This window comes from Parus major, chromosome 1 (genome assembly GCF_001522545.3).
Source record: "Parus major isolate Abel chromosome 1, Parus_major1.1, whole genome shotgun sequence".
Lineage (NCBI taxonomy): Eukaryota > Metazoa > Chordata > Aves > Passeriformes > Paridae > Parus > Parus major.
In genome coordinates, this window is record NC_031768.1 from 94,725,012 (window position 1) to 94,751,987 (window position 26,976).

At 39.5% G+C, this 26,976-nt stretch overlaps 1 protein-coding gene across 1 annotated transcript in view; it reads right to left on the reverse strand.

Annotated features, from left to right (window-relative positions):
- The window catches only part of IMPG2 (interphotoreceptor matrix proteoglycan 2), a 54,189-nt gene extending 28,019 nt beyond the window's left edge, over positions 1 to 26,170 (reverse strand). The window contains exons 1-4 of the mRNA XM_033517816.1: positions 25,677 to 26,170; positions 13,778 to 13,944; positions 5,397 to 5,428; positions 5,280 to 5,303 (exon numbers count right to left, since the gene is read on the reverse strand). Of these exons, the coding sequence (XP_033373707.1) occupies positions 5,280 to 5,303; positions 5,397 to 5,428; positions 13,778 to 13,944; positions 25,677 to 25,989 (536 nt within the window). The 5' untranslated portion in view covers positions 25,990 to 26,170. The remainder of the gene's footprint in view (positions 1 to 5,279; positions 5,304 to 5,396; positions 5,429 to 13,777; positions 13,945 to 25,676) is intronic.
- Between the last annotated feature and the right edge of the window lie 806 nt (positions 26,171 to 26,976).

Consider the following 26,976-nt stretch of genomic DNA (forward strand, 5'->3'; position numbering starts at 1 on the left):
AGAGGATGAAAATACAGTTTTAAGGATTCTATGCTGTAACCAAGCTCACTTTACACACAATATTGGTTTTTCATTAGTTTAGCACAATTATGAGGTTTGCTTTCTTTCTGCCTTCTAGTTTCCTTTAACATTTTTCAAATGCCTACTTTATTGATCACTTAAAAATCATCAATTGTACTGGGCACCTCTAAGGAAGTCACTCAAAATGCCCATGGCAATGCCTATATTCAATTGTCTGAATACATCACTTTTCAAGGTAAACACAGTTTCAAATTCCTGCTCACTTGCACCACTTAAAATAAACGGAATTTTTTATGGTTTTTCCCCAGGACTAATCCAGGGCCCATACTTGATTTTTAATTCTACCTACACAAGCAAGTCACTCCAGGTAGAGGGACTGAATTCCAGCAAACAAAAGTTTATTGTGAATTTGAGACACAGACACATGAAATGTAATTTCCATTGTCCTACCTGCATGAATGATTCCCTGGATCATCTTGGCTGAGCAGTAAGCAAAATATAAAAACATACACGTATGTATGGAGAGGCAGGAAGGAACACAGACAAGCAGATGTCTAAGCACCAGAACAAACAACACTGCACTTGTGTTTCCTTGGCAGAAACAAGCGGTTTCAGATCACACAGCTCTCTTAGACACCAGGATCTAGGCAGCTGTAAGACCCATAAGGGCCTAGGAAGCTGATCTGAAGCAAACAGTGCTTATGGACAGCCTATACATATTAATACAGCAATCACAGCTCACAAATACAGCCTACATTCCCCTTTTTTTCAAAAGGTATGTACTTCTGTGTGACATCAGTCATGTCAGGAGAAGTCTTGACAAGTTCCAGTCCATAAACAAGCATAAACAGAGTTCCGCTGACTCATAGGCCTAAACTGGTTCTTTATGTGCAGCCATACTGTGTTATTAAGGAGAAACAACACTCTGGACCTGTCAAATGGGCTATCAGTGATACCATTTCACAGCTCCCCATGATGTTCTACAGAGGTATTAGGTAGATTTTTCTCTACATTTCTTTTCAAGGTTTAAGACAAGCCCAGCTTTGTGATTGAAGAAAGTAACACCTTCACATTTGTACTACAGGTTCTGGACACCCACCAGTTTATTCATTATTTATAATATTGTTTGTCAGTTTGAATGTTCTAAAGTCTAACTGGATATTTCAAGCATTTCTTTTTCCTGAATAATGTTACTTCAATTCTTATATTGCACAAAGGAGAGAAAGTTTTATTGTCTGATTTTCTCATTTTTAAATATTTCAATCACAGCCTTGAACTAACTAGCATGCAATTAAAGAAGTATTTTTATGCAATTTCAGAATGCAAGACAAAACCTTGTATTCAGATTATCTTCCTTTTAATATTTACATGCATTTATCTTAATTTTCATTTAGGTAGTCCTTGAATTTTAATCTCTTTTGGTTCTAATTAAAGCTGGACAAACCTTTCATATTTGCTGCCAGACAGTAGGGAGCACAAAAGAAAATATACAACTGAAAAGGAGTAGTGTAGAACTCTTCACAAGTGGTAAAGCTGTGCAGATGATAAAAAATATTCTGAAATGAGGAATATCACTACCAAGCCCACATGCAAACAGTAAAGAAACTCAGGTACATTTCTATGTCACTGCAGGCAGAACTGCTGAACTGATAAAATGATCCCAGCACAGAAGACAAACTCCTACTCTTCCTTGAAGCTCATTTAGATAAATAGCACAAAAGCCAAAATGATACATCATCAACCATTGCTACCAGCTCTGTTAAAATATGGATTCTAGATTTGCCAATGTATTTCAAGGCAGAGAACATGTACAGAACACAGGAGGTCTGGACAAGATTTACTGCAACTAATTTCAGCGAGTTTAGAATCAGCAAGTACCATCAGAAAGGACACATGCCTCTACATATTTCATTTTACATTAAAAAATGCTTCTGAAGAACTGAAGAAGTAGTGTGTTATTTTCCTCCTTTTCAGCTATCCTATCCTCTCTATTTTTTCCTCAGTTTGCTGCTGTGCAAATATCACTCCAGCAAGGCTATGGCAAAAAAGCTCTTGTTTTCCACTGCAATAATTTTGTGCTACTTCTTTGCTTTCAGCTGATTCTCAAGATCTGGCTTTTGATCCCTCAGGAATTAGACAAACAGACTGTCCTATTGTCACGAAACAGACTACAATATTAAGAAACAGAACTTCATTATGTGAAGTGCCAGTGGCCTTCTGAATAAAGCAATCAGTAGAAGTCTTTAGCTGATGTTTGCTCAGTTACAACTGGGGCAAAAACTCTACAATGTCCACTGCTCTGCACACATCTGGATTGTGTCCCATATATTGCTTTTCCTTTTGAGGTTTTCTCCTTGGTAGTACTTAGCTTAATCCCTCAGTTCCTAAAAAGGCCAGGTTAGCTGAGCATTTAACTTCCGTGAATGCAAGCGCTAAACCTTACGGGAACAAACTTTCATCCTGCTGTTACGTCACTGTCAGTAATGCCAGATTGGGAGTTATTCCAGGAATTAAACTACAAAAGCACCAGTCACCTTTCCATAGGCCACATTAAAACTATCCCAGCATTTAACTAGATGAAATCAGCTTTTTCCAGCTAGAGAGAGACACCACATTGACATCTAGGTAGGTTTATAAGAGTTGTATACAACTACTCAAGTCACAACTTCAATTCTATAGCTGTTTACAGCTTTCAGGACAATTTTGATTTGATTTAGAGAGGTAGTATAGTTAAAAAGATGAACAGATATCAAGGATATCAAGTCTTCCATTCCAGATCAACCCCAAATTAATAAATTGTTTCAAAGAAAAAAATTGTTTCACAGAGAAAACAGATTGGTCAAAGCTTATGTGTGGGTGCAACACTCTAGAACCTATGGCAAAATTTCTGTTGTTCTTATCAGTGGGAAAAGAGACAGAGAAATATGCCCAGGTCTCCAAAGTGAAATAGCTGGTTCTGCTATCAGTCATCAGAGACACTGGATCTCACCACAGGACAAATCAGACTTCAGCTAGACCCTCACTTCAAGGCAGCATCTGGTGAAGCCTGTCCTTCCCTGGCAGTGTGGGAATCTCACCTGAATATCTCATCTAGATACCCTGGATATCTAGATATTGAGGACAGCCCTGCCATCCCTTGAGACATGACCAGAACAGATGTCCCTTTTGACACAGGTGGCACAGCTGGGTGACAAGTCAGCTGCATTCAGATCCTAGCACTGCCCTGTCCTGGACAAGCCTGTCTCTGCACATGTGGGTCAGCAGGTGAGAACAGCAATGCCCAGGAGAGAGTAGAATTGAACTCACTTTCCTTTCTGCAGGAGGGACTTGACACTGGATTTACCATCCTGCAGCTTAGAGGCTGATGGTGGTACTGGGTTGGGTACTAATTTCTTACAGAACATTTTGAGAAGAACATTTATTCTGATCTTTACTGGGAGGTCTGGTTATTTTTTCAGGGAATAACACTTGTTGTTGGCGGTGTTGAGATGGCTGACTTCCTCCTCTTGGGGTAAAGACATCTGGAGTTAGATGAGACATCATTTACCCACGACAGAAAATCACAGCTTTGTTTTTTGTAGGACGCTGGCTTACAAACTTCACATCTTAAACCATGAGTGTTCTAAGATGTCCAGAATAGTCTTAGAGTAAGTTTGGATTTTATAATGGAAAAAATATTTCTACTAATTTCTCCTGATGTTCCATTACCCAGGGCAAGTCCAACTGTTTCTGTCACTGCTTCAATCCTCTATCCCCCTCTTTAAGCTATAAAACACAATTTCCAAGCACAAGAAAAACAACAAATTATAGAGGAAAATATACAGTAAACCCAAAGTTTAAACAGATGGCAGTAACAAAGATACCAACCTAAAATTATAAACAATCCGAAGCAATACATATTGAAATAAAAGCGGTGTATTTTTGAGACAGATGCAGCACAGCCCCATGTGAACTGAGTTTGGTAAAGTTTGCAGTTGTCTATTGGAGCCCCTTTAATGTTGCCACAAAACACTTCATAAGGTGGCTTTTCAACTAGTACAGCATTTATCCCTCTGATGCACCTTTCAATCAAAAGTTGGGCTTTTCACACTGTTCCTTTAGCCCAAGTTCCTTTAGTTGCTTTGCACTGTTACCACAGTACATGCAGACTCTAGATGCATTGACTACAATTCCTCTCATGTATCTCTGTATTTACTAGATTTCCTGAATGATCTCACAGAGGAATGGCAGTAGGTTTTCAAACCCAAACTTCTTCAGAACAGATGGACACTGACCTGGAGGCTTCAGGGAGCGCTCTTGTCAAAGGAGCACTCAGCTCCACAGGACAGAGAGAAACCAACTTTTAGAATAAATTTTTCCATTATCATCTCAAATTATTAATTTTAGCGTATACTGTGGTTATGAAATCACTGTGAGGATACCTAATTTGAGAAGATGGGGGCTTTTCTAAGAAGTTTGTTCTGATTACTCTTCCCAGTATTTTAATTACTTGTATTTAGCATAGCTTTATGTGGCCTGTAAAGCAGAGAACTGAACCTGCAAGTTTTTCAGAGGAACTCAGCACCAGATTGTTTGGGTTTGAATTACCCCAAAAATAACAGCTCAGATTAAGTTCTGAGTAGCAATGGAGCAAGAATAATTTCAACTTGTTTTCAGTACAATAAAAGACATGAAAATAACAGCTCAAATTCAGGTTTGCATTGGTACAAAGATACCACAAATCAGTTTCCAGTTTTACTGCCTTGTTAAAAGTGTGAAGAGCCTAAACAACCAATTCCTCTGTAAATGTTTACAGAACACATCTCTTGAAAGTCTTTCAGAATAGCATTTCAAAATATTCCATTTCCTTTTGGTTTTTATAATGATGGCCAGGACTACCTGAAAGCCTTTGGGAAAGATTTTCAAGACAACCAGAACACAACTATGGACACATGTCTGTCCTAGAAGAGATTTCCCCCACTAAACCTCTTCAGGTAAATAGCCTGTGTCTGTGCCTGGCAGCCTGACAGCCAACAAGGTGATGACACACTTAAGCAGAAGTACAAGCCTCAGATTGGCTGAGATATTTTGAGCATGCCAACCATGCCAGGACAGAGGTTCACATGCAAGAACCAACAGGTTTCTCCACCACACTTTTCTATACATCCTTCTGCACAAAGATGAATTTTGTTCATCTTCAGCGCACTGATCAACGCCAGCAGCAGCAAGAACCAGATAAACGACCTGTCACTAGCCTTTAGAAAGGGAGAATTACTTACCCACATGACCAATCAGCACAGGAACTGACAAAAAAAAGAGAGAAAAGGTTACAAAATGTCAGCCTTGATGTTATCTCCAGAGAGAATAAAATGCAAGGACAACACAGATACACTCACCTGCCCATGGCTTCCTTTGTATAGGCCAGTTTCTGCAAAACAAAACCAAATCCTGAATATATTTGAGTAATATAAAGTGAAATAAATTGAAATGCAGTTTATACCACTTTATTTCCTTCTGCATGCTGGAATTATTCTATTCTCTGTACTGTCATTTGCTAAGTTCAAAATTTATTAACGAAGTTCCTACTGTAAAGGAAATATGTCTGACATTTCCAAAATAGAATTGAAACTCGACATCAGTCAGCATAAAGAGCATTAGGTTTGTCAGAGGTGCTCTACATTTATGTATTTTCCTGCAGTGTCCTGTAGGTACAGCACTGTCCCATGTTAGAGGATGCCAACAATAAGAACCTTTTAAGCAAGCAGTCTTCAGAAATTCAGTATTACTTCTGCAACTTGTGTATAGATTTAAAATCACCTTTTGAAAGTAAAGCTACAGCAGGATTAATCTGATGACTTTGCTTATGGTTATACAAGTGGCAGGAATGATGGTTTTTCATGTATTGGTGTAAAAAGACTAAGAAGGGATACACAGTTCATATTTTTTTCATCAAAATTCTCATGGTATTACTGCCATTAGTTCTAGAGGAGAGTCAGAGAAGCTTCTGTGAAGAGCACCACAAGAAGTGGAGGAGGTCCCAAGAAATAATAGAAGCAGTTGAGAAATAATGCTGTATCCTGCTGCTGTACCAGTGTAAAGAGAATATCAAATACTTACAGAAAATTATTGTCCATCCACACAATTTCTGTTTCTCTGCTTTAAGGGATCAAAAAAGGATTGTTTGGTTGGACTGCTTATTGGGCTGGCTTTCTTTGTATAATCAATGCAAGTATATTTTTCAGTGAAAAAACAGGAAGTGAATCAACTTAAGTACCTTCTTTGAAATAAAATTACAGTTATCTTTAAACATACTATTTCCACTTTGCAAACTTCTCTGAAACACACCCATATGTATTCAGTGACCTAAGGACTCTCACTCTAAGCTGTCCTGATGGTTCTTCGTGTGAAGGAGGGCTGAAAAAACAAAAGAGACTTTTTGAGCAGGTTAGTCTGCTCACTCTCTTCACCTGTGTTTTCCTGTTCTTCCTAGGAAAGTGAAGAAATTCAGCTGTTATTGATTTGGAGCCATGTCAGTGAGCAGCCCTCTCTTTTTTCTAGGACATGTGGGCCTTGTGACCGCAGCTAGAATGGCAGGCAGTTTGGATACCAGCCCCAGCAGGGCTTACAAAAATACTAATTTCAGTCAGCTTCCCTTGCAGCATGTTCTTTGACCAACATTTATTATACAGCTCCATTTAATGAAGCATTTGGAGATTCTTTAGTATGAAAAACTAAGACACAGCAAGACTAGTTTTAAGTGGCAAAGAAACCGGGTAGCCTACCATGGAAACTCTAACTTGGGGCCACTAAAGCTGTGCTGGACTTTGGGTTGTTTTTTTGAGGGGTCATTATGCTGATCTATACAGTGCCTGTATATTCACCCCTAGTGCACTGGGATCTACCAGGAAGAGAGAGACTGATTACCTATCTACAAGATTTTGGAAAGTTATCTGTAAATAGCTCAGTTAAAAGCATTTGTTTGTTAGTAAAGGAGATCTTCCACACTCAGCCAGTCAGGACGATTTGTAGATACTGTTAAAACCAACCCCAGTTATTACAGGCCACACAAATCTTTCCAATATCTAGTGCTAGTCTGTACCCTGCAGCTTTACTCACTGCTCCTCAAAGGCCCCTGAGAGCAGAGCTCAGTGCAGCCCTGACCACTGCCAAGAGCAAAGGAATAGGGACACCCCAGTGAGAGGTGCCTGGGCCAAAACTCTGTTGCAGGGCAGTCTGAAGTGCTGGTGGCTCTCAAATTCCCTGAGTCTGGCTCCCTGGACTTAGCCAATATGTCTTGTTATTTCCAAGTCATCTGTTCAACAAATTAAAAGGAGAACTTATAAGAACCAAACCTAAAATTTCAAATTATTATTTTAATGGCCAAAATCTAGAATAAGAAGTACTACACAGTCTCCTCAGCCACATTTTTAATAAGGTATCAAATTACTAAACTGTCATATAATTTCATAGAAATTAGCACCCCCTATTGCTAAACTAGCATGGTCTGCAATAGTTTATAGTGTGACTGTCCTCCTCTCTCTCAAATGTTTAATTTGCTTTCCAGCCTGGAGTGGGGGCAAGTGATGACATGACTGAACTCATGGCAAACATCACTTTTTCCCCCCAACAAGATGCCAAGGGCTCTCAAATTCTAATACTGGCTTGTTTAATCATTTAGGACAGAATAGCCTCTGCCAAAACACCTCACCTCTCTGACTCAGTTCCTTCATTAAAATGGAGGTAGGAATTTACCTACTGCACACAGACTGCAGAGATTATTTAATGTCTTCATCCTTTCAATACTTGAAGTGATCTATAAATAGTTCTCCGTAACAGCAGCGGCCACACCAAAGCTAAGGGGAGCTTTTACTCACTGAAGCTATCTCTGGCAGGTGCTTTGTACAAAATTAGGTCTCTTGAAGCAGGACCTTCCTGACATTATTATACCAATTCTCCTAATGGTGGGAGCTGAGTTTTGTGTCTGTTGCTCTAGTGCTCACCTTTCTCAACAGTTACTTTACATAGTGATGAGTTATCATGAATTAACACAAATACATTGAACACAGGCTACAACAAATCACATACAGTACCAACCATCTGAGCTTCTGTCGACCCATGATCTTGCAGAAAACCAATTATATAGGACATTCTTTCCTGATCCTAAGAGACTACCATTATGCACAGAAGATAAAACATCCTGAGGGTAATCCCAGGCAGGAGAAAAAGGCAGAGGAAATGTCAAGGAGATCTAAAATAATCCCATATTAGTTTAATCCCATCTGTGTAGTACTGTACCAAGCATATTTGATTTAGCCCAGCTATACACCTCACTTCCAACAGAAGAGTCATACCAAGGGATGATTCTCTATCTGCCTGTCCTGATTCCCCAGCGTGGTGCATGGCAGAGCCACGCTGTCATGAGGGCAAGGCCACAGCACTGGGGATTATGCAAGGAAATGGAGGACAACGTCCAGAACTGAAACTAAAGAGAAAAGACAGAATAGGGAGCAGTGCTTTGAGGCACATCTCTGACAGGTTAGGTAAAAATATTGTCTACAGTGAGTTAGAGGAGAAATAGCAGGAGAAGCTTAGTGGATCAGATATCACTTCAACTCTTGCAACTTGAAATGAAGGCTATATATATGTGTGTGTATATATATATATATATACACATATACATGTGTGTGTGTGTGTGTATATATGTGTAAATATATATGGCAAAGGTGAAGGGGTTTCCTTTTTAAACTAGAGGAGGCTAAAACTTGCAATGCAAAGAATGAAAGTCAATAGGAGAACAGTAAGTGCATGGATAAGAAAATGGGTGAAGGAAATCTGGCATTATGGCTCAAAGGAGGGCAATTGAAAATTTTTTTTTTGCATGCATACGAGAGGATGGGGCATGTGAAAGAACAGATATTATCTGCTTTTTTCCAGATTTAAAAGAAACTAAAGGAGGTATTCTATGCAAAGAAAAAAAACATAAAGGTCTGGACAGAGTGGATAGGACATTCAATCAAACAAAGACAATGGTTAGTAAGGAAGGTCACAGAAGAAGAGGAGAGACAGCAGAAGAGATCTTTCACAGGAACCTGAGGAATATAAAATAATCAGCCTCTGCAAAGTATTCAGACAACAGCACTAGGAGTAAGTGGTTACAAATAATTCATATAGTTGGAATGCTACATCCCACCCTTGAACACAGCTCTCAGAATTCAGGTAAAATCACTCATTTTACATTGCTAAATACCCATTTCAGCATGCTAAGAAGGTGTTTTGTTATGCTACCCATTCAGGCATCCTCAGGCAGGGTTGCCTTCTCCCCTCTTACCCTAATCTGTCCCAGAGCAGTTTGTGCTGTGAACACACTGAACCAGATAGAGCTGCTCATGGCCTGGAAAGTCAGTACTACACAAAAGTGCTCCTGAGTTAACACCACTGGAGGGTTTCTATCTTGTCCCAGGAACTTTTCAAGTTGCCTTTTGGTAGGTTAGCACTTCCCATCACAGTTTTGGGAATTCCTGGGGAAATTGTCTGCATTTTGACTCTCAGGGAAAGCTCTGCCACAGACTCCTTTCCACACTAAATCTCACTTTAACTCTTGGCTCTCAGACCCACTAGAGTGGGCAGAACACAAATTTCCCTCTCACAGGCAGTCTCACAGACCTGCTTCCTTAGGAAAGGGTTCATAACCTAGTTCCTGTTGTCCCATCTGCCCAACACTGTCAGCTATGTTATTATTGACATGGGGTTGTACAGGAGCCCTCAGCAGGTATGGTCAAGCATCTGCTCAACAGATCAAGTTGCATGGATTCCTTTAATGCTTCATTTCTCATAATAGTTTTTCTCAACATCTCTTCTCATTTTAGATTGTCATCAGACCTGTAAGGAGCAGCAACTCCTTAAAACTTTATTTTCTGAAATTTGATTGAAATCTGGGAAAATTGAAATTCTGACATGTATTACATGTCCACATTGGGAATGCAGGATGAAGACAAAACTTTACACTGAAAGCCCTGCAGTATCAGGCTTTAAACTGCTTTTTGCTATGGACTCAGGAAGGAGTCCTGTATTCCAGCTGTAAATTCTCCTATGAAGAGCACAGTTTGTGCTGCTTTGGCAGCAGTATTTCAATCTCATAGCAAGTCATCCATGGCTCTTGGGAAACCAATATTTATTTTTGCTTGCATTTCTCCTTACTTGGATTTTCCAAAAATTTTCTAGCACAAGTGGGAGCATGGCCACAATCACAGGGCAGAGTCAGGGCAAATTTGGCAATGCTGGAATTCCAAACATGTATGTCTCAAAGTGTAGAATGGGATGAATGAGGATGTGACAGCAGATGAATGTTACATTCTACACAACAGGGTTTTACTCCCCACTGAAATACAGCTACACAGTAAGGAACACAAGACAATTTATAGGAAGGAATATTTACATGAAGATTTATACTGAAAAAAACCCCACCCTATGGATTGGAATTACCTTCTCCATTTGCATTTCTGTCAGGAATTGAAAAAAGATGGGTTAACAATCTCACAGTTTGTAAATATGTTTGATAACCAAAAAAATTAGTTAGAATAGTGTTCTTCCTATGTGAGATACTGTCAGTTAACATGATCACACAAGTAAAAAGGAAAATTCAAGGGGAAAAAATAGATATTTTAAATCATTTTTTTATGCATGGCATGAATATGTCCACCTGCTCCTTCTGAAAATCTGACAGGTGATCTGCTTAAAGAAATTCAGGAAAACTTAGTGTATATATATATATATATATATATATTCTGTATTAGTGCATACAGAATATCCATGTATATGCAGATATTACAGAAACCCACAGAGGAAGACCTCACAGCTCCAAGACAAAAAAAGAAGTAGGAAAGCTGAGACCAGCAGCCAGTCTAAGCTCCAACTGATATCCAGTAAGAAAGTATATTAAAAGTAAGAGAATTTTTCTCAACATGAACTAAGCTAGGATGGAGCAGACATTGCAGCATCTGTGGGAGTGTGACACTGATTATTGGGGATTAGAGGACAGGATAAGAAAGAAAACCAAGAAGGAAGGCTAAGAAGATAGCATTTAATTACACTGCTCATAACAGTACCTCCACACTACAACAAAAACATCATGAAAGCAATAATTTTGCTGAATTATTGTTTATTAAAAGCAAACCAGACAGATTCAATTTGCCTAATTTTCAGATACACTGAACTTCTTTAGAGAGAGAGGGGGAAATTTCAGGACATGCAACATTTCTAAAAATTAAATTTCATGTTGCAATCTACCAAAAAGTAGTACAAAAAGACATTGAAATAAGACTGCCAGAATCTGCCAGCATGCCCATACAAAAGAAGCAGAAGAGCAATGCTATGACAGTAACAGCCAACATATACCAAAAGAAAAGGAGAATTACTTTTATAAGCTGCAGGCTCTAAACTAAACTCTTGAAACTAAGCACAGATGATTTGCAGACATTGGGGAGCAGAGGAAGTGGTTTTTAATGAGTGTAATGGTCAAACAAAAAAACACTGCAGAAGTGAATCTTCCTTTTAAGCAACAGTGTGGCCATTTACACGTGTCACACCTGCCCACTAGAGTCCTGTGCACACAGTGAAATGACAGCAGCCCCTCGGTGACAAGTGCTTCATGCTTTAGAAATCAAACCTAAGGAATGGGGGAAAAAAATAACCACACCTGATCATGACTAAATGAATGAACATTCTGTAATGAGAGGGAAACAAAATCCCATTAGTAGTGGAAAGGCTTGACCATAAAACTTGGTCTTCTTACCTGGTGAGAATGGAAAAAACAAGAGAGGGCTTTAGAAATTGTGTTTGGCCCCACAGGCTGAGCCCCAGCTTTTACTAACAAAGTTAAAGCAACTAACAGGAAGCAGGATGTTCTTAAAAGCAGAGATGAATCCACTGCATCTGTTTGGACTTAACATTCTCACAATTTAGAAATTAGAAAGCTTTAGAAAGGTTTCACAGTCTGACAAGAATTTTGTGCACAAGCACATATGAGAAAGGTGAGTCAGTACTAGAGCTAGCAATTAAATCCATTCTCTGACCCGTGCATTTGAAAATATCCCATTGGATCTTTTGACGGTGACTGATTGGGGGATAGGGTGCTCTTGCCTTTGGTCTTTGGTTCAAAGTCAAATTGAGTTCAGCTTCTTATTCCAAGAAAATGCACCTGGCTGGTTTGTGACATTTTGTGGAGCACAGAGGTGGCAGCATTCAATCTCTTATCACATCCTAGTCTGCCATCAAATCAGCCCAAGAACCATTGCCCTTTACCAACTGTGCTGAAAGAAGATGGAAGAATGAACAGACTGTTTTCCAGAATACGGCATTGCTGAAGGGAATATATCCATTTACAGAAGAAAAGGAACCTAAATAAATATAAACCTTCTGAAAAGATCAAACCCAGAGCACTTCATCTGGCTCCACTGAAATGCTGCACAGCTATACCCAAAAAGGAAGAGCAACGGTGGGAGGTTAGATGCATCATTTCCAAGAGCAATTTTGATTTATTTTAATAAACTCCCACTATAGATCATCTCACTGCAAAAACTGAACATAAAACTGTTACATGCACTGTGTGCATTAAAAAAAAAAATCACATTAATTTTATTTCTCTCCATCTTTTTGCAAAGACTTCTAAGGGCAACAGCATCATTAGACTTCAGAGAAGCAAACTTTGGCTAGCAGCAACTGGGAAGACTAACATGCAGGCCCAGGAAAAAAACCACTCTCTCCATTATCCACATTCCTTAGTGCACATTCCTAGCATAGAAGTCCAATAAAAAAACAGGAGGGGAAAAAATCAGCGCATCCACAGGGACTGAACATTATTGTTTCTATGGGGTTACACATTTAAGACTTGCAAATTTCATAAAACTACCCATCCATTAGCTTGCAAAAGTCATCTTAAAGAAGATCCATAAGCCACCACACATTTTAAGAAGCCTTTTATCCAGAGAAATTAAGATATCTATTATATCTTAGATGAATACAAAGTTAAGCACTTTATTTAGAAATTCACAAACTCCTGAAACTACATCTTAGTATTTCATTTGAGACAGGCTTTTTTTAGTTTGACTTAGTATTTCTTCTGTTTTCTTTAACTGAAAATAAACTTGAATCAGTGGAAAATATACCAAGATATTCAGCATTTTTTTATTGACTTGTTTTACACTTGTACACTGATTTTAACCTGCAGCTTCCCGTGGTGAGTTATGTAATATTACTTATTGCCTTCATTGGACACCAAAGTCTTTACATTTATAACTACACTCATTTCAATCAGGCAGCAGTGCACAGACATCACAGACCTGCAGAATATCAAACAGATAATGATGCCATAGGGCTTGGTAGCACCAGACGTACATCTTAGAACTTCCTGCTCCCAAGTGCCATTTGTGCTGAAGGCACCTCAGTGTGCAGCTCAGAGCAGGGAGGCTGCTACACACCCCAGGGGAAAATGCACCACAGCCTGACTCGCCTCGTGGGTCTAGACACCATCTACTTGTCAGGAACACATCTACTGAGGACAACACTCTCTTCATCATTGTTGCTTTCCCCTGCTTTGCGCCAACCACAACTTTGTTTTGGAGCTGATCGTGGAACTGCAGATCCCAGAGCTGGAATACCCAGGCCTCTCTGTTGCAAGGCTCTGTCCATCACTGCCAAATGCCATGTGCCAAAGTTGCACATTGCAGTGGGACACAATGCCCTTGCCCATGAGAACACTCCAAGCTGCTGCTGCACCCACCTTCACAATCAGGCTCCGGTGCTCCTCAGACTGGCTGAAGTTGGTGCCCATTTCAAAGATGCTCATCATGCCTTCCTCACACAGGCTCATCCAGGTGTTATACTCCTCACGCTCCGGCAGCCTGTCCCAGAACGTCTTGAAGACCTCCCAGACTGTTTCCTGGCACACTGAAGGTACAAGAAAGGTCTGGTGTTAGTACAACAGGAGTGCTTCTGTGGCACTTGTGGCCATTACTGTCCCAATGTTGTGAGCTTGTCAGCACATTAACACACAGAGCACAGAGACCTGACATCTGCATGGAAATGTGGAAAACATTGAAGCAACTTAAATGAAGACACAGTGAATCTTCCACACTCATATTACCTCTCTCCCTGGCACTTAAAACTGAAATAATTAAAGAAAATGAAAGAAGAAAAAGGAAGAGAGCATGAAAAAACACTTGTCTCTTATCATCAAGAACAACAGTATTTCCAATGAGTGAAACTGTCATTTGTTCAATGAATTGAATTTTTAGAAAACCAAAATACTATGGCAAATATCCTCATAGGAAGTAGAGGTGAAGCTTAATTTGTAAGAAAGACTGTGGCAGTGATCGAAGCCTAGTAAGCTCAGTCAGTAACAATTCCTTCAGACTGAGAATTTAAAATACATTTCAGAAATTACAACTGCATTCATAATTCAAAAAACAAGGCAGGATGATGACAAAAGAATATGCTATGAAATAAGCTAAGCTCTAACTCTACTGTTCACTGAGAAAGAACTGGACAGCTCTGAATAGCCAGCCTGAAAATTCAGTTTTAATAACATATATATATATATATAATGTCATATACTATGCTGCCTACTTTAACCTCCCAACCTTGCACAAGCTTTTTTTGCCAGTCAGAGCAGTTGGTCACATGATGCTCAAGCAAGGATAACTCTGTGACCCAGGATAACTCAAAGAGAGAAAGATGTATAGGATTTCTCTTGTGTCCTGGAAAAGAGCAACATTAAAAGGCGAACTCTCTAAATCATTCATACCAAATGCCATCCTGGAGGTGTAGCAGACAAACCTGCTTTTTGGCCTTAATCTGATTTCACTACTTAGTTCAGCAGAGAAATGCTTTGCATTCCGGGAAAGGAGACTAAATCCATCTCTAGAAAGTAATTTTCTTCAATCAGCTTTAAAATTAGCTCTGAGCTGCCAAACCCAGTACCTTGCTGCTATTTCTTCTTGATGCTTTGTTTCCCAAATTCCAAAGTTGGTTAAATGTACATATGTACAACTTAGCACATAGATCACATAGGGAAACATTTTCATTCAACCAAGAGATGGACATTTTTCTTAAATGCAAAGGCTTTACAAAGAACAACCTTAAGGAGCTCTCTCCTTTGCAGCACCACCCTTAAAGCTGAGCTGACTCTGGCACACTGGATGGCACCACACAGAAAAAGTTATTTTCTTCATCCTGAATTTTAATTTATCAGACCAGTTGAGACCATTCCTCTGTTGTGGAACTCTACAGATATGAAGATATTTCTCATTTTCTTGCCACACTCCTAGGTTTATGACATGGAGATCAGCATTGTAGCTCATCTGGTATGCATGACCAGACAACAATAAAATCCCCAAACTCTGCATTATTAACTGTCAGTAGTGTATTACTGTTCTAGCACCCCTCCAGCATCTAGGTGATGCCTTGAGCAGGCTGACCTAGACCATGGGCTAGACAGAGTTAAGAATAAAGCAGGTATTTATTGAAATGCCTTATAGGATGCACCTGGGGCAGTACAAGAGCTTGGCCAGAGCTACAGCCAAGATGGACCCAAAATGGTCACAAAATGAATGACTGGTCATGAGGTCTTGCATTTTTATAAGTTTTGGTCCATCTGCAAACTGGGGTTAGTTTTCCAATCTCTGCTGCAGGTTATGAAGTCCCATCTTTCTTGTTTTCTCTCCTCGGTCCACCCTTGTTTATGCTTTTGGGCCTGAAACTTGTAATGATTGTCCTTGGTATCAAACTGGAAAAGGAATTGTTTTGTCTACCTACTCTGTGAAGGGAGCTCACTAACACTTAACATGAAGCTCAAAACGACACACCCAGGCAGCACAGAATATGGAAAATATGGAAGCTAAAACTTAAGGCACCATAGGCAGTTAACTTTATCTGTAAAACACACTAATATGGAAAGTCCATGTTTCCAATCAGTGTATGCATCTCTATTAATCAGAAACAAATAGCCAAACTGACAAACATCCACGTACCATCTCACATCCCCTCCTCAAGTGACACCTGCAAACCCTTTGTGGGAGAGACCACATCTCCATCTGACCTCTGTACAGACCTCAGGCAATGAAGCCATAATCCTGCTCTGGGATTTCTGGTCCCTGCAGGAGTACTAATAAGCTTTTTGAAGCAGAATAATTCTGTAATATTCTCTCTACCATCCCACCTGTAAGAGCTAGGCATCCAGGAAAAGACTGAAGTCTAGTTTCAAATCCAGAGGCTTACACTAAGGAAGATCACTTGCTCACATTTCTTTTGGTGGTACTTGTATCCTACATACTTTTCACTCCAGGTGCCACATTGTGGAGCAACAATCCTGCAATGAGATTACTCCCTGTGGCTGGGATAAGTCCTCAGCAGACTCTCAGTAACAACTGAAGCCATAGTAACACCTTGAAAATACATTGCAGGGACACTGTCTAACCCTAGAGTTTTCATATACCAACAGGCAAAGGACTGGCTTTCCAGTTGCAAGTAATTGATAATTTTCCTTAATGGTCTTAAACAAGTTTAAAATAAATGTGATGAGACAGTGTCTTGCCTGAATACAAGCTGCTCCCATATAAACAGTTGTTCCAATCGGCTCCCAATAGATTAAGGATTTTCTGTGTGTCCTTTCATTTGGAATTAGACACCCCACTGAATTCCAGTACCAAAGGCTTTGCACCATCTGTGGGCTCCAAGCCCATTAATTAGACCTAAGCTGTCAACACAGCCATGTATTCTGCAAAAGGAAGAAATTAGATGTGGATAAAGAGTCACATTTTGTCTTCTCCAGCTGTTTCCACTGAGGTGAGCAACAAGTTGGACAATAAAGTGCAATTTCCTTCCGTATTCTCTTCCTTCCACACAGTCAGAGTGTGTTCATTCTGACACATCAGGAGGGATTAAAAACTCCAAGCAAACACCTACCACAACTGCCTTTTGAACATCTCTGTTAGCCTTGACAGGAAGCCTTGGTGAGCTGCTTGCCAACACAATCACCCTGCAACCTCGTTGACACACAGTCCAGTCTTGTCACTGCCCTGTTTATTCCAACTGGCCAGTTTATATAGCAGGGAACTATAAACAACAGTTCATAGCAGAACAACAAATCCAGGCTGTAAGGGCTCAACAAAAGAACCATCCTCAGATGTGCTCTACCACAGGATGCTCAACAGTAAATTCATGGACTGGCTAAGAAAGACTGAAATTGCTCTCTTTCTTTCTTATAAATATTTTCATTGTTTTACAGTTAGAAGAGAGTTGCCATTTCAAGCACAGAGAGAGAACAACACAATATATTCAGTATGGTTCAATTCACAGACATGTTAAAAAAGAGACGAGCACAATTCCATCTTGCATGTCTCCTTCAGGAATGTCAAAAAGGGAGCCAATTCTTATCTAGACTTGACATGGCCACCAGGGAACGGAAAAGACCCCACCCTCACAGTGCACTCAAGTTGGCTAATAAGTATCATCGACCTTCTTTTTAACTTGAAGGTGGAGCCCACTCTGATGGGTGTTCACCTATCTGTAGGTGAGGCAGGTTTTCAAAGTTTCTCAAATTCTTGACAAGTCCCATTAAGAAAAACATGTTTTTCATTAACTAGATTTTAAACATTCTGAGACTGTAGACAAAAGTTGGAGGTACAAAACCAACGTTAAACAGAACTTGACTGGAAGCTTCAAGTAATAACTATAACTTACTGTTTAAAATAATTCACTATCTTTCCTTTCTGTCCTTCCAGAAACTTGCCAGTCTGTGTCAAATACATTACCTAGATATGCTGACAAAAAACTAAAAGCAGCTTTTGACTAAGATTTAAAATGGCAACTCCTTCAAATATAAACAGAAAGTTAAACAAAATGAGAGTCAGGGGGGACCAAAAAGTTTACCACTGAGTTTTTCAACTAGAAATCCAACTCTGAGTTTTATATTTAAACATTTAAAGGAGATTGAGAATGGGGAAAAAATTGCTGCATGAGAGCTTATAATAAATTGCCAGGAGCCAAATAATTCAGAGTTATAATTGAAGCTGCTGAGCTCGTTTTGCATTATGATCTTTCCAGTGTTTTAGAAACATATTATATTATTGGCTTTTCGCAAATATTAAAGTGAATGTTATATGTATAAGGTTAGAAAACTTTGTTGTATTTGATATAGTTCCTTCTATTTCTGTTATTGATGAAACTTAGAAATAGTGGTATAATACATATATATGTTGAGCTATGGCATAGTATTAAAGCAAAAACTACTTTTGTTTGTAGAACCCAAAGACTGAAAAAGATGGTTAGAGACCCCCCTGCATTCTTAGATTATCTTATCCAGATGAGGACAGCAGTGACCAGAGCTCTTTTATTTTGCACCTCTGTTATTTCTTTTTTTCTGCACCTCTGTTATCAGGAAATGTGAAACTCGGTGGAGCCAAAAAGATTGATCTACTGGGGAGGGGGCGAGTTGGGACTAAACAAAGAAACATCTAAAACTTAAGAGGAATATTTGAATTATGTATGAGAATTTATGAATATGTAGTAGGGTTCTGTTTTTAAGGGACAATCCTTTGTCAGTAAGGGGTAGCCTCGGCTGAATGCTGAGGCACCCGGCCGTATTTGTATATTTTACTTTATTTATACCTCCTAATTGTCTTTCTATTAAACTTTTAAAATGTTATATAAAAATATGTGAACCTCCTTTTCCACACCAGGATTTAGTTTATGAAGACTAGCTACAAAATTCTTAAAAAACAAAAAGCAGGCAGCCCTGCCAGCAGGAAGAAAAACTGCTGAGCAGACCCAGCAGCACAGCCACCACCACCTGAAGAGCAGCTCAGCCCTTGGGCCATGTGCAAAGAGCTGCTCTTCACGTGTGGATCTCACACCAAACTTTCACTAGCCTGCTACAGATATGTGTACCAGGCCCTGGAGGACAGGATTTGTGATGAGGCCTCTAAATCCCCAGCAAACAATACTGATTAAAAGCATCATAAAATCGAGATCAATCTTTTAAGGCAGTGAGCTAAGAGTCTTGAAGCTACACGGGAGTGGGAAGGTAAGCTCCCCTGGAAAACTGTTTCCTTCATCCCATGGCTGCAGAAATAAATAACTTGTATTTTTAAGTTAGTTGATCTTTTGGCTACCTTGCAGTTTTCCTCCAAAGAATTCAAATGTTAAAAAAAAAAATGAAGGCTTATGAGAAGAGAAGCTCCCTGCTACAAGAGATGTGATCAGGTCCAGCTGACTACAGGAAAAGAAATAGTTATGCTGAAGACATGTAACTGACTGGCACAATAAACCAAAATTCAAACCAAGAATGCAAATCACACAGCTTGGTCTGCAGTTTGTCTCCAGTATATTTCGCATTATATATTACATTTTCCATGTACTCCATCCTGAAAAGTCACTTAACGAATCACTGATATAATCATTTTCAACATGGAAGAGGAGCTAGGAAAAAATTAAAAGATCAGCACATTTGGTCCATGTTCAAGCTTCCATTGAGCCAAGTGTCACAGGCACTTGAAGTAAGCAATGTCTTAACCTTTAAGGGTCATATCAGGTTTCAAAGGCTGCTTCAGAAAGCCAGACATGTCATAAGACAATGGGAACTGTCTATCAGCATAACTGCTTCAAAAGTAGAAAAGTCCAGCCCTTGAGAGCTTATCTACTACAAATGCAGCATCTATGCTCAAGTAATACTCAAAACTAATAGTCAATATCCTGAAAAGCTTAAGATAGTTGTGTTTCAATCCAAAAAAATTCCTCATAGGCAGACACAAGCTCTTTTCAGTCCTACTAATCTGCAGAAACAAGTGAAAAAAAGTTTATTTGAAGCTTTCTTTCCTAAAGGCATTGTCACTGTTTTCAAAACCTCAGCTTAGACCTGTGGTGTGATTAGATGACTTTTCTCTTGCTCTGAAATTCTCCAGTCTGGCACCTGGGTAGGATACAGCATCCTTGTGAGCTCAAGCTGTACCACTGGGGATGCATTTGTCTCTGAAACGAGAGACAATTAGCCTATTACACTCTGTGCTCAGGGATTTCTGAGGTTAACAGAAAGGGCACCACATGACAGCACTAGCACCCTGTAGGGGGTAGGGTGGCTTTCTGGTCATTTGTGTAGAGTGGGCAGTGCTGGAGTTTAATCCCAATTAAATCTCATTAGTGCTTCTTAACAGTTGAATCGTCTGTGGTGGCTAGGAGCACTGAATCAGGCTGAATAATCTATTTTGAGGCAACGTGAAACCAACTCCTCGTCCTCTCTAACAATTTCTGCACAACTGAACAGCTTAATTGCAGAAGGGTTTGATAAAGACTACAGTTGCAGTGACCTCCTCCTAAGAGGTCATTGCTGCAAAGCCTTTGTTACCATTTGTTAATTTAATACACACATGCAGAGAAATCACTCATCTGTTGCTGCAATGCTGTTGTGTATGGCCTGCATACAGCAACCCTCAAACGATATATAAAACAAACAAGGGGTTTAAATTGAGAAAAGGCTTGAATATGAATTAGCTAATTCACATGAAATACTTTTGAACACTCACATATTAAACTCCAGCACATAAATTATTCTCTCCAATAATATTTCAGTAAAAACTAATGAATGTCCTTCATGGGAAAAGTCAAGATTCTCAGAGCATATGCTGGTACCTAAAAATTCAAACATAGAGGGAGACAGACCTTCTACAAATAGACTTCAGAAATGTATTACTGAGTATGAGGTATATGTAATGTGTGCCAGGGATGCAGGGGAGGCAGGGAAAAATGGCTCACTCAGCTAGATTCTTTATTTAATATATGCTTTTTAGCCAGGTACTTACTTCTCACAACTTTTGGCTCTTTGCTTTCATCATTATCAGCAAGATCTGAATAACTTGTAACATTACCATTTCAGTATCAAATTGAAACTTTACTCTTAACTACTTTCATGTGCAGAAAATAACATAATTATTTCTAATACTTCAGTAAACAGATTTGAGGGGACCAAAGAAAGGGGAAAATGAGCAGACAGTGCTATGCCCAACCTAGGGATTACATTCATGCATAGAATTTAATTCCTGAGAAACAGGAATTCTTTCTGAAGTTCAAAAATGTCCATGTGTCTCATCAGCTACGGCCCACTGCAATATAATCTATTTCCTTGTTTGGTCAGTATCTTTAAAAGCTATCCTTAGATGTTCAGCTTTATCTGAAGCTGTGGCTGACAAGAACAGTTCTGGCAGAGAGACTATCTGATCTACTCCTGTGAAAAGAAGATCAGTGCTCACAAAAAAAAAAAAGTTTAAAAAATTTTAAAAAAATAAAAAATACTCACAAGCATCCAGTGAATAGTTTAAGACTGAGGGTCACAATAGGAATAAATTGTCAAGACAATTTAGGAAAGGTAGCCACCAGAGTAATTACATCTCAGAGGTGGCAAAGAAGCATATTACCCTGAGCCATGGTGACAAAATCCAGCAGCCCAATTAAGAGGCATGAGATAGCATGGCTTTTACTGTTTACCAACCTTGTAATCCTCATATTGTTTCTGTTCTACATGCTAATTCAACTTCTAAGCCTACTACAATCCTCTACCAACAATTTACACAACAGAGAAGGGACAGATTCACAGAACTGGGCACATAAGGTGACTGGTCACAAGAGACTTGGTCTGAGTGGGCGTGTCTGTTTTTAATATAATAAATTTTATTTATCTATGGCTCAGGCTACCATTTCCCTGTCAGCAGTAAAGAACATCCTACCAGACATTAAAATGTACAGCCCACTCACTGTTTGAAATCTCACTATTAGTTTCCACAACTTTTTTTTTTTTGTAGAATCTCCAGCTGCCTGTTGGACACACTTTGTATTTGTCACAACAGTCTAGCATTGAACCATTACATTTGAATGACTCTTCCATCAGCAGCCATAACACTACAGCATTTAAAAGGACATCAGTTAAATGCACTCTAAGAACCAGCCCATAGGCCTACAGTATCGAGTCTGAAAACTTCTATGACTGATTTCCATCCCCATATTACAAAAAAATTAAATAGAAAGTCAGCTAACAGCAGCAGCCTCCATACACAGCTACAAGAGATACAGGGCAGTACAAAGACAATCATAATCCAGGAATCATCTCAAAAGAGTGAAAATAGCATTATCTGCTGCTGCAAAACTCTGTTCTGCATGTGATTGACTGCAGAAATAAAGCAGCACTTCAGAAATTTGTCTTCTAGACTGCAGGTGTAGAAAAAGAAGTACAGACCCCCTGGTTCCAGGCTGGTGCCTCTGAATACCACAGTAATAAAACAACCACCAATAATCACACCATTAGTTAGATTTTCATATGTTGAAGGTCAATACTGCTGGTTTAGAAAGTACTGATTTTTCTCCAGGTCCCTGTATTTTGTTGTGTTTCAATTTTTTTAATGGTTTATTAAATATTTATCACATGCTATAACTTGCATCTTTTTAAGGCCCAAAAAATCCAGATGTTGTAGTCAGAAAAAAGAAAGCTGTATGCTGTTAAGCCTACAGCAATATGACAGAAGCACTTCCTTAAACCTGAGACAGGAATGTTCATCTGTCAGTCTCTGACACTTAGAGAGGCTTTTGCCAGCTAGCAAAAGTAAATAAAGCTATAGGAGCTACAGACAGATAATTACATTGCCACCTGTTTCCTTCTAAGGTAGACACAGACAGAACAAACAATCTGGATAATCAGCACATGCAAATATTTTCTTATTTTCTAACAAGCTCTTACATCACAGTAGCAATCAACCTTTCCTTCCAAACCAGTATGGCATGGTATTGCTGGCAGTAAAGCAAAACCAAGAGTAGACTGTATTAGAACTATCCTTTCCAGAAAAGTCATATAGTGATACTGAAATAATTTCTTAATTCAACATATACAGAATAATAATAAAAAAATATTCTAAAAATACACACTGAGATTAAAAAAATCAGCAGATTCTGTGTATATTTATATTTATTCCCTTCTGGGGTCAGTTGTTTTCTCATAGTAGCTGGTCTCTGAGTGTTAAACAGTGACCACACTTTTTCCTACGATTATTTTGTTGACAATGGACTGTGGCTATCCAGATGGCTACTAAAAATTTTGCATAGAAATCAGTAACACTGAATTCAGATACAAGGTGCCCACCAAACCTGCTCTATCACTCTACACCTGGACAAAGGAGAGAAAATGTAACAAAAGGCTCAGGTTGAGATAAGGACAGCAAGAGAACATTCACCAGGTTCTGTCAAGATGCCCTGCTTGGGGACATTCCTTGAATTTATTACCAATGAAATGTGAGCAGGACAATGAGAAATGGAACCAAATTATGAAACATCTTCCCCTCATCCCTCCCTTTTTCCCAGGCCTAACTTCACTCCTGGTTTTCTTTAACTCCTCACCTGCAGTGGTGCAGGGGGATGGGGGAGTGGGACTGTGGTCAGTTCATCACCGCAGTCTCTGTCACTACTTCCCCCTCAGAGGGAGGACTCCTCACACTCTTCCCCTGCTCCAGTGTGAGGCCTCCCCCATGGGAAACAGTTCTTTGCTAACTTCTCCAGTGTAAGTCCTTTCCACAGGCTGAAGCTCTTCACAGGCTGTTCCAGGGTGGGTTCCTTCCAGAGGGTGCAAGTCCTTCAGGAACAGACTCCCATGGGGTCACAAGTCCTGCCAGCAGACCTGCTCCAGTGCAGGCTCCTCTCTCCATGGGGCCACACATCCTGCCCAAAGCCTGCTCCAGTGTGGGCTTCCCATGGGGTCCCAGCTTCCTCTGGGCATCTGCCTGCTCTGGCACAGGCTGCAGGTGGGGTTCTGCAGTGCCATTTACCACCATGTTCTGCACCACAGGCTGCAGGGGAATCCCTGCTCTGGCACCTGCACCTCCTCCTCCTCCTCCTTCACTGACTTTGGTGTCTGAAAAGCTGTTTCTGTCTTATATTTTCACTCTTCTCTTTCAACTGCAATTTCTGCTGTGCAACTTCTTCCTTCTCAATTATATTCCCCTAGAGGTGCTACCACAGTTGCTGATGGGATTGGCCTTGACCAGCAGAGCTGGTTGTTTTTGGCTCTGTTGATACAGGGGAAGCATCTGGCAGCTCCTCAGAGAAGTCACTCTTGTAGCCCCCTGCTACCAAAATTTTGCCACACAAACCCAATACTCAGCACGTGGACTCTCTTGACCTCAGGCGCCTACTCAGGACCTCATTAGACACCACCCAGCATTCCTGGAGCTAACAGAATGAAGATGACAAGTTGCTTAAACCAGACCTTATGTGGCTTGCTGCGAATTAAAGTCACCTCTTCTACTTCCAGAGATCTTTTCCAAAAGTTTTAACTTACAAGCATTAATGGTAATTACAGCCTCTACTCAAGAAAACCTGGTGGACTGTGAAAGCTGTTAAATCCTAGTAAAGAAACAGATGGACTAGGTGGATTTTTTATTCAGCCTAGGATTATTAAGACCTAAAGATACTTTTGCAACCTAATTTCCAGATTTCTTTCTTCTTTATTATCACTCACGCCTTTGCTTAGTTGTTATTGCCCTAATGTAGCCCTACCACAGATAACTGAGAGCTAACTGCAGTTAAAGCAGTATTAAAATATGTATGGATTCATTCAGAACAAAAAGAACAGTTGAGTCCTCTTGGCTGGAAATAAGAAACTGGCAAAGCCTGTCACACCATCAGCATCATCATCAGTGTCAACATCCCTTGCAAGCTGGGCACAATTCATATTTGAATGAGGCTGTAAAACCCCATATAATTTCAATTTCGTCTCCAAATGCATTGTTTATGTTTACTTTAATGCAAATACTAAGCAACTCCTGGTTGTCATTGTTTTTCTCTTGTCTAAGTAAATTAACTGTCACCAGTGAGTGTTTATGTATAGGCAATCAAATCTCATCAAACATGAGTCTCTGAACACCTTTCCTTCTCTTCTGACAGCAGCTCTGTGATTTTGCCAATTTTGTACAGACACATTAAAATGACTACAAATTGTTTGAATGCTACAACATAAAGACACAAAGAGCAGAAAGTGCTGCATGACTGTGATGCCCCATTCCAATGCACTCAGACAGAAGGGTTTGAAACACACCATGTTCCTGTAATATTTCATCAAATGAAAGAAGATGCTAGTGGGAATATTGCACCTCTTCAGAGAAAGCTCTGCCACACCAATTTCACATCGTAAAAGAAAGGCTGCTTGTCTATTCATTATACTGCAGCCCAACACACAGATCTTGTACACTGAAGTGTAGTGTACACTGAAGTGCCATCGTCTCAGACTTGACTTTTCTGACTGACCACTCAATGAATTCTTCTGGCACTTTAAGAACACTAAATTAACCAAACAAACTCTTTTATTTAGCTACTCCATATATAGCATCTATTTTCCTTAGTATTCAAATTGGTCTGAGAATGGATTATTTTAGTAAACAGTGTGGTTTCAGGGAGTAAGAGTTCTTATGATATAGGAGTGTAGACAGACAGTGCTGGGGTTTTAGCCCAGAACAGCTCTCATAAGCAAGATTATCACAGAAAAGTTTCACTAAAAAATGTATTTCTTCTGGCCTGGTATTTATTATGTTTAAAAGCTTGAACTATTTTAATAAGTGAATATTCTTTATCAATTACTCACGGGATGTACTTACCTCTGAGCCTGAAATACTTCAGATGGTTGGCAATAGCCTGCTCAACAGATTCATCAGGGCAGATCTTAACTCCACTGGGAAACAGAATGGACCGCTTCCTTCTCAGCTGCAAATGCCTGTGGAACTGCTCAGCATCCATGATGCCATTAGGCTTTTTCAACCCAGGAGGCAAAGAAGGGTTTGCCAACTGCCAGTCACTGAGCTGAGGGGCTGGTGAAACACCTTTTGCCTGTCCTCCTCCCACAGCTGAATAAGCTTCTGCTGTAAAATTAAAACCACACAAATTTCTCAGATGAGATAAAGATGCAATCATTAGTATATTCACGCCGCTTTTGCGGTCTCTGAAGGAGATTGCTGTGCTTTTTTCTGTTAACAGAACCTGTTTCTGATTGCGATGTTATAAACAACCTTAAGCTCTTTACAACATCCCATCAAATGGTAACATAGCATAAGGCTCTAACCCTTTGAATTCTAATGCTTTGTGTTTAACTTCCCACCTGCCATTAGGCTTAAGTCAATGGGACTGTATTTGTGAACAAATATGTATTTGGAAGTTTTCAGGGATTTTCCAGAAGTAAAATAAACAATTGAGAAATAATCCTGCTCCATACTTTGTTTCCACAAGAGCAATTTGTATATCTTGCAAAAAGAGAACTGCTTGAATTGACAGCTAACCTTCCATCACTGAGTCAGATCTCTACTCTACTAGAGCAGGGGGAAAAAAAGAGGAATGAAAGGGCTCATCAGCTTGATGTTGGGGGTTTTTTTGCTTGGTTTGGTTTTTTAGTTTTTGGGGTGTTTTTTTGTTTGGTTTTTTATTTGGTTTATTTTTGGGTTTTTTTAATTCCCTCTTATATTAATTGTTCCACATCATTCCAGAGGAAACTTGAGGAAACAGCTGAGGTAAGAAAATGTATATTGAGATTAAGTCTGACAGTCTACTTTTCTATCCTGTAATGTCAGCTGATCTGAAATTATTTAACTCAACTTCTTTCACTTTTTCCCTGGAAAACATGCCTGAAAAACAACCAAACATTTATTAGAGAAAGAAGAGTAATAACTCTATGGCATTTGTAATCCAACAGATTATTAATTTATTCTGCAACTTCATAGTCAGTAAACCTTTTTTATGACTGAAAGATGAAAGGCATAGTTATTTTGATAGTATATTAATAATTAGCTCTGTTGCAAAGGTATAGCAGAGGCAGAAAGAACATCAAAAAAGGTCACTAAGGCAAACACCCAGCCTTTACCCAAACTGACATATTCAGTGCCCATATGCAGAAGAAAGAATCTTGCT